General features: G+C 36.4%; 1 protein-coding gene across 12 annotated transcripts in view; it reads left to right on the forward strand.

The window, feature by feature from the left end:
• The window catches only part of LOC112141757 (inositol polyphosphate-4-phosphatase type I A), a 39,967-nt gene extending 32,830 nt beyond the window's left edge, over nt 1-7,137 (forward strand). For 7 of the 12 annotated variants that reach the window (XM_024264917.2, XM_024264920.2, XM_024264922.2 and 4 more), the window contains 3 exons: nt 291-403; nt 491-645; nt 2,888-6,391. In XM_024264917.2, the coding sequence (XP_024120685.1) occupies nt 291-403; nt 491-645; nt 2,888-3,068 (449 nt within the window). In that variant the 3' untranslated portion in view covers nt 3,069-6,391. Of the gene's footprint in view, nt 1-290; nt 404-490; nt 646-2,887; nt 6,392-6,531 lie in introns of those variants that run through there. The other 5 variants (XM_036210915.1, XM_024264924.2, XM_024264925.2 and 2 more) reach the window with 2 other exon arrangements.
• The last annotated feature ends 1,050 nt before the right edge of the window (nt 7,138-8,187 follow it).

Raw genomic sequence — 8,187 nt, forward strand, 5'->3', positions numbered from 1 at the left:
GCAATGGGTCTGCGGCCCGGTACCGGTCCGCGGCCCGGTGGTTGGGGACCACTGGTCTAAGCCATCGCAGGACTATTTTTCTGAGCTTTAAACTAATTTTATTTTTACAAACATTTTTAAAGACTTTTCTTTAACACAAGATTTGTTTTTAAATTTAAAAAAATCAGTGACAAGTTTGCACATTAAAATCTGGAAATTTTTCAATTGTTGAGAACATACAGGTGTAAGGCCCACACCAGATCCTTCTCTAATTCTTCAGTCTTGTGTTGACGGACCTCGTTTCCGTCCAGGTCTCCCGAGGTCCCGCTCCCAGACCTGCCTTCCTGAGCTCCTGAGGTTTCTGGGACAAAACGTCAACGCTCGAAAGAACAAGAACGTCGACATCCTCTGGCAGGCGGCCGAGGTAAAAATCTTCCTCCAGAGTCGGGGTCTGATAGAAATCCTGGACCGGTTTTTAGACCAAACACACCAACGTTGTTCCTCCTTTCAGATATGCCGCCGCCTCAACGGCGTTCGGTTCACCAGCTGTAAGAGCGCCAAAGACCGCACGGCCATGTCGGTGACACTGGAGCAGTGCCTGATCCTGCAGCACGAACACGGCATGGCGCCGCAGGTGTTCACGCAGGCGCTCGACTGCATGCGCAGGTAAGGATTCCCCACCTGGATGAAGATCCCTCCACTGTAAAGATTTGTCTTTTTAAGGTTTTGCCACAAAGAAGTACAACAGAAATGGTGGAAAACATTCATCTTTAAGCATAGAAATACTTTTATACTGTTTTGGATGTTTCAATCCTCTGGATACTTCTATTAAAACTGCAACTTTCATCTTCTCCAGAACATGACCTGATCTAGGTTCTCTAAAAACCAGAATCTACTAGAGTACAATCAAGATTAGGAAGGCTTTGTGTAAAAAAAATATCTTACTTTAATATGAACTCCAAGTCAGATTCAAAATACGTTTTAACAGTACGGAGTGTTCAGGTATTTGTGAATCATCTGGAAACGTATCTGGAAGTGTTGTAGTTGGAAAAATGTCGTCTCACCACAGAGCGGGATGATTGAGGCTGAAGTTAGCATCTGATATTTTTAGCTTTTGCTTTTCTGTAACTTTTAAGGGAAAAGTTAAGCAGAATTCTGTTTTTCACATTTAAGTGGTTCAACGTGATGTTTAAAAAGAGGTTTTGAAAAAGTTTGTTAATTCTTTACAGATGATAAAGTTGTGAAAAATGTTGAGACAAACTAACAAGTGTTTTTTATATAGAACACCTTTCGAGGAATGAAACACTTGATTTAGACTTACATTATCTTGTAGCTCAATATGATTAACCATAGATTTTTATTGAATCTTTATTTATTTTTCATAAGTCCAAAAGTTTATGTCCATAAAGATCATATTTTGGTCTTTGTCAACCTCAAGGTGGCGCTAGTTTGTTTTTTTTTTTTGCTATGATGGAATACAGAGTCACGATAAAGCTTTATGGCTTCAACTGCAGACCTCTAGAGTCTCCACCCTGATCAGTTTCTAGCTCACAATTTAAGATTTACAAGAAACTGAAGCATTAAAAAAATCTTTGGGCTGAAATCTTAAATAATGAATGAACAAACAAATAATCAACCAACCAGTCAACCAACCAATCATCCAATCAATCACCCAATCTACCAACCGTCACCTAATCAATCAACCAATCAATCACTGAGTCAACCAACCAACCAATCAATCAATCAATCATTCAATCAACCAATCAATCAATCACCCAATCAACCAACAATCACCTAATTAATCAACCAATCAGTCATTGAATCAATCAATCAATCAACCATCACCTAATCAAACAACCAATCAATCTCTGAATCAATCAATCAATCGACCAATCATCAAACCATCACCTAATCAATCAACCAATGAATCATTGACTCAACCAACCAATCACCCAGTCAACCAACCATCACCTAATCAATCAACCAATCAATCACTGAGTGAACCAATCAATCGACCAACCATCACCTAATCAATAAACCTATCAATCACCCAATCAACCAACCAATCAACCAACAATCAGGAATCAACCAACCATCACTTAATCAACAAACCAATCACCCAGTCAACCCATCAATAATCCAATCACCCAATCATCAACCATCACTCAATCTACTAATCAATCAACCAATCAATCAATCAGTTAATCAATCAATCAGTTAATCAATCAACCAGTCCACTAATCAGTTAATTCCTGCTGTTGTTGAGGAGACTTGTTGTGTTGATGGTCTTAAGTGAAAGTTCTTGTTGTTGTTGTTTGTCTAAAGTTGTTTTGAGACTCGCAGAAATGTTTATGGTTCATCTTCAAACCCCTCCCACCTCCACCCCCCATGCCCCGCCTCTTTAGCCAACAACAAGTTTTATTTTTACTGGCTGGGAAGCTCGACGTTTATCCCGTTTCTTCCTCGTTTCTTTTCTTCTAGCCAGCTTTAAAACACAGTAGTGCGTCTTCATCCCTTAAGGCCTCCCTCCTCTTCCTCTCCTGTCTTCATCCCATGTCTTAGGAACAGATAAACATGGTGGAACCATCTGCTTTCCTTTCCTGGAAACCTTTTCTTAATTTCTCTGTTTTCTCTCTTTTCCTTCCTCTGTTTCCTGGAACATCATCCTTCTGTTTGGTTACATCATTTCTGCTCAAATTTTCTTTGTTTGTTCATTTTGTTTTTGTTTATGAAATGAACATTGCTGTTGTGATGCCACCCCTTGGATTCTGTTTGCCATCATGTGCGCCCGCATGTGTTGCACGCCATCTGTTTACTTCCTCCCCGCCCCTCTCCCTGATCGTCTCCATCTTTATTTGCTGCCCCCCCTCCCCGCCTCCACATCTCCGCCCCCCTGTGACCCCGGCAGCATCGGGACAAGGGAGAGCGTGATCCAGAAGAACCTGAGCGGCTTGCTGCCGGTGCGCGACCTGCGCCTGGACCCCAGCCTCCTGTACTCCCTCCCCCTGCTGGCACTCAGCCCCAGCCTGCTGGTGGTGTGGATCTTCCTCACCGTGGCGTTCCTCTTGGCCAAACTGCGCTGCAGCTGAGCACCGGGACGCTTTCCCAGAAGGACTTGTGACTCCGCCCCCACACAACAAACCCAGCGTGGTTTTGAAACCACCGTCCACACGGATCACCGCTGGCTAACCGCCACTCAAAGGGCTTTGTGCTGCTAGCGCCCGTTTCTCAAGGCTCCGCCCCTTTCATCTTCAGTCTTTGATCTTCTGGACTGAAAATCTACAACTTCTCATTCGGACTGAATCTGATGAGTGGAAAACAAACACGTTCTGAAGCTTTAATTTGAAAAACTGATCAATAGCACTCCTCTAGCTAAAAAAATCTCTAATCAAAATGAATTTTGTGGAAAAAAAAAATACCAATTTATATTTAATTGGATTGATATAAAAAAATTCCCATATTTTGTTTAAACCTAATTTTTTCCCCTCTTTCCTCAACGTTTCTGTATTTAACTTTCCTTGAACGTGTTAATTTTTAAAAGATCAAAGTGTTTTGAATCAAGTATTTAATCATAAAGACTTTAAGTTTTGAATTCAGGAGAAACCTTGTTTTGTTTTAAAAGTTAACAGGGATTGTGTGGTATAAAACCACCAAAAGAACATGTGCTGGTTTCACTTTATGCGGATGACACTGCTGTCTTTAGCTAACTCTAACCCAGCTACTTATATCTATAGCATCCAAATCTAGCTTCAGGACAGACCCAGTGTAGCTTTTATAACAAAAGTCTTTTATTTGTTTTCTCTATCTTTGTCTTCCATACGCTTTTTGCACTTAACTTACTCATGCAAAGGAAACAAAAGCTTTTATTTTGGTGCCAAAGTGAATACTCGCTTCTAGTTTAAATTAGTCTTCCTGTTTTGGAGGAAGTAGGAGTTTTTATTTAACTTGTGCACTTTTGCAGTTTGGGTGGGCCGCTTACAAAAGCCCATTTGAGCTAAAATGGAGCCACGCCCACTTTTAGTTCTCTTTGAGATGCAGCTCGGTGGGAGGAGCTGGAACTTTGAGGGTATCAGGATGTTGATTTTAGGGAATCCAGGTTGTTCATTATGCAGGAGAGCATCTTCAGATGTTAAAGCTGTTCCACGTTTATTAGCTTTATAGCGTTATGCACAGAGAGGGAGGCGGCTTCCATTGATGCTTTCATGCTTGTGCCAAAAAGTCAGGTTTATATCGTATTGACAGTCTAACTGCTCGATTTTGCTCACAAAAAGTGCAATGTCATGCTATTTAAAGTGCAATGTCGTCTTATTTAAGTGTTTTCATTGATTAAAACAAATTTAAGTGAATGTAATATTATCCTTTAAACAATTCCATTAAGTCATGTAAAATATAGATTTTTTTAAAATGTAGCAACAATTAGTCTTTTTATTTTACAGGAATTCTGCAGTTTAAGAATCAATATCCTGTAAAGTATCAGTCACCTCCACAAATAGGCCTGCAGAGAAACAAATTGAATTGTCCTCCCCTGGGGGTCTCCAGTTTCTGATGGCTGCCAAAAACAAACAGTATTTGCTCTCTGAGATCATCCTAAATTGTTTAATTCTATATTTGTACTGAAAGAGAACATGAATGTATCTGTCCATTTTAGACTAAAGAAAGCAGGGAATTAAAATCATATGCTTACAAATCAATATTTACTATATACTTGTTAACGCTAAGAAATTATACATTTACCCAAAAAAGAAACCAACATAAAATAAAAATGAAATCTCCAGGCTCACCTAATTTATTTCACTAACAATGTAGAAATAAAATACCATAAATTTCAATAAAAATGCAATTTTTACTTTTGTATTTTGAAAATGAAATGGATTGCGTCCTGCATTTATGAGTACTTAGGCCTTTGTTTGTTTGCTTCTGCCTAAGCTAGGCTAGCTATTTGGTTTTTGCCTTTTTTAACATGCTGGCTAAGTGTAGTCAGTTAAAATCTTTGTAGTGCACAAAATATTTTTTGTAATTGATAAGATAAATTAAGCCCACCCCCTGTATTTGCTTTCAAATGAAAGTCTGATGTATTAACAGTTAAACTACGTAATATTTATTAGCCTCTGAAATTGGCTAGCTTTAGCCAAATGCTAAACTTCACCACATTCATTTATTTAAAGTTAACTATTTCTGTTTTTTTTTTAATTTACTTAATTAAAAAAATAGTTTCTATCCCAGTTAGCATGGGTACAAATAGGCCTTTTAGTTTCCCGCCTTTTTCATCTTTCTTTTTTTTCCATGTTTGCTAAAGGTTAGCTATGTAAAAATAATTTCCTTTACATAAAACATTTAATGTATTTTTAATAAATGTTCTAAAAATGATTAATGAACTTTCCCCCAGTAAATCAAAGTAACTATCATTTGTTTTCACATAGAAGTTTGTGGTTTTGGGAGGTAAGCTAGTTCATGTGAATTAGCCTCTGTTAAAAGCTACACTATAACTATGTTTAACTATGTTTTTTAAATGTCCCTTATTAAAGTGTTTAAAAAATATATTAACAATCCCAGTGAGCATTGTTGCAAATATAATTATTTAATTCATTAATTATTAATTAATATAAACGTTTAAGCTAGTTATGGTTAGCCTCTGATATGTTGTTAGGTTTTATCATGTCTATGCTAAAAGTTCTTGACTTTTGCACAAAAATGTCTTTAAAGTTTATAATTTTTTTTTTACATTTTTAGGAAAGTCTTATGAAAATATAAATCCTTATTAGCATTGGTGCAAATTTGCATCTGTTTGAAGTGCAGTTACATAGAAATATGGCAGAAGGAGAGGTCTCATTATTTTTCCAAAACGTAAAGAAAATATATTAATAAAGCAATTTTATCAGCTACATATCTATTAAATATATTATTACAATAAAGTTCTTTTTCTTTTAAATGTTTTTCCCAGTCGTACTTGAAAAGTAACTATTTTACTTTTGCAATCTTTTTTTATGAATAATTTGAATTCATCAGAGATATTATTGTAATTGTACTGTATATAAATCCTTGTGTTGCTTAAGTTATTTGTCATAAATTATTTACTATATACGATATCTGCCAAATATTTATGCTTGTGCAATTATTGTCACTTTATATCAAAGAAAATGTGTCGTTTGGATGTTTTTGTTCACTTTTTCCATAACTTAAAATGCATTTTTGTGCATCTTCTGTTATTGTTTGTTAAACCTAAGAATCCTGCTGAGCATTATGTTATGTTTATATTTTAAGGAGGGTCTTTGATATGCTTTAATATGGAATGGAAAATGATAGAATGATATTTGTGTTTTGTTTACAGCTAAAATTTCTGTGTAGCTCAAACCTGAACCGTGTTGTGCGTCAAAAATCACATTTCTGGCTGAATAAAAGTTTTGTGCCTCGACGTGGAGAACTCACAAACTTCTGGTTGCTCACTTTGAATCAGTTTCTTGCAAAAATTAAAGAAAAAATCTCCAACATTCACGCCCTTTTGCTCGTTTTTGGTCTTTCTGACTCCGCCCACTCTGGTTTGTGTCTCCTCAGCGAGGGCTGCCGGCGGGAGAACACGGTGAAGAACGTCGGCTGCAGGAAGTACGCCTTCAACTCTCTGCAGCTCAAGGCCTTCCCCAAACACTACCGGCCGCCGGACGGCAGCTTCGGCAAGGTGGAAACCTGAGCGAGGGTCGATCGGACGCCGTCGCCCGCCGAGGACTCACGGGTGTTAGGTCAGAGCTCCAATCTGTGATTCATCAAGAAAAAACTGTCTGTAGGTACTGCATACTCCCCCGTTACTGACTGTTCAAGTACATTCACTTACAACAGGAAGTAAGACGACAAAACTACACAACTGCTAACAAATACGCCGCAGGTCCTGCCTGTACATTCAAACTCCAGAGTCAGCTTCCTGTGTCCTCTTTAGTTTTATTGTTGGGTCAAATTAAAAATATTGACATTTTCTTGGTGCCTTTTTTAGCCAAATGTAGCTTTTGAATTCAAAAAGAAAAGCTGTAAAGAAAGGCCTTTGTCTGCCAGCAGGGGGCAGAAGAGGACGGGATGATCTGAACACTGAAGACTGTAACATAATGATGTGAAGGTTTTTTAATGGATCATAATTATTATGTTTGAGGCCTTAAAACCACTGCAGAACAACTTCATTTGAATCATTTGTTTTTGTATGTTTTTATTTTAAACAGTCATGAAAAAATATACAATGACTATTTTTTTAAGATTTTTTTTTTTATTGTTGTCAGTTTATCACTCCTCCTCATACCTCACCTCTTTCTCTGCAGCTTGAGGAAAAGCGTCTGCTTATCATCCATGAATCTGGTTCAGGTTAATTTATTCATTTTTTTGTCAAAGAACTTGTGATTCCATAATTTATTTATATTTTTTAAATATTGCATATTAGTCTGATCCATTCCAAAGCAAGATTTGTGGTAACATTTCGTTTTAACTAACTAATTTGATCTTAAACCAGATGTGCTCATTTTCCCCTAAAATGTTATACATTCAGTTTTTATGTCTGTATCTTTAGTTTGAACTGAATTTTTAGTTGAACTTAAAGGTGCTTTTGGTTTGTGGGGGATATTACTGATCTCTATGACAGAGTATTAGGGCCACCATTCAAAAGAAAATACAGTCATATATGAGAATAAAGTTTTAAAATTTGAAGAAAATTTTATTAGAAAAAAAGAAGTTTAAAAAGGTCATGAAATTATGAGAAAAAATTCACAATTTTATGAGAACAAAGTTGTAAAATTTGAGAAAAAAGTCACAGGTTTACAAGAATAAAGTTATAATGTTTTGAGAAATAAGTTCTTAAAAAAGTAAAGTTGTAAAATAATTGTAAAAAATGCAATTTTATGAGACCAAAGTCGTAAAGTTTTAAGAAAAAAGTTGTAATTGTACTCAAAGTAAAAATTTTTAGACTAAAGTCGTAATTTTTCGAGAATAAAGTCATAATATGAGTAATTGTTTATTTTACCAGAAAAAAGTGGTAAAATGACAAAAGGTTGAAGTTTTACAGGGAAAAAAACCTTTCCTGTAAACTTTCTCAAAGCTCTACAACTTTAATCTTGTAAAATGTTGACTTTTTTCCTTAAAAGTTTATGACTTTATTCTCATAACATAATTTTTTTTTTCAGAATTTTGTAACTTTATTTTCATAATATCTGGACTTGGCTCTTCAAAAGTGAAGGA

This window comes from Oryzias melastigma, unplaced genomic scaffold (assembly GCF_002922805.2).
Source record: "Oryzias melastigma strain HK-1 unplaced genomic scaffold, ASM292280v2 sc00299, whole genome shotgun sequence".
Lineage (NCBI taxonomy): Eukaryota > Metazoa > Chordata > Actinopteri > Beloniformes > Adrianichthyidae > Oryzias > Oryzias melastigma.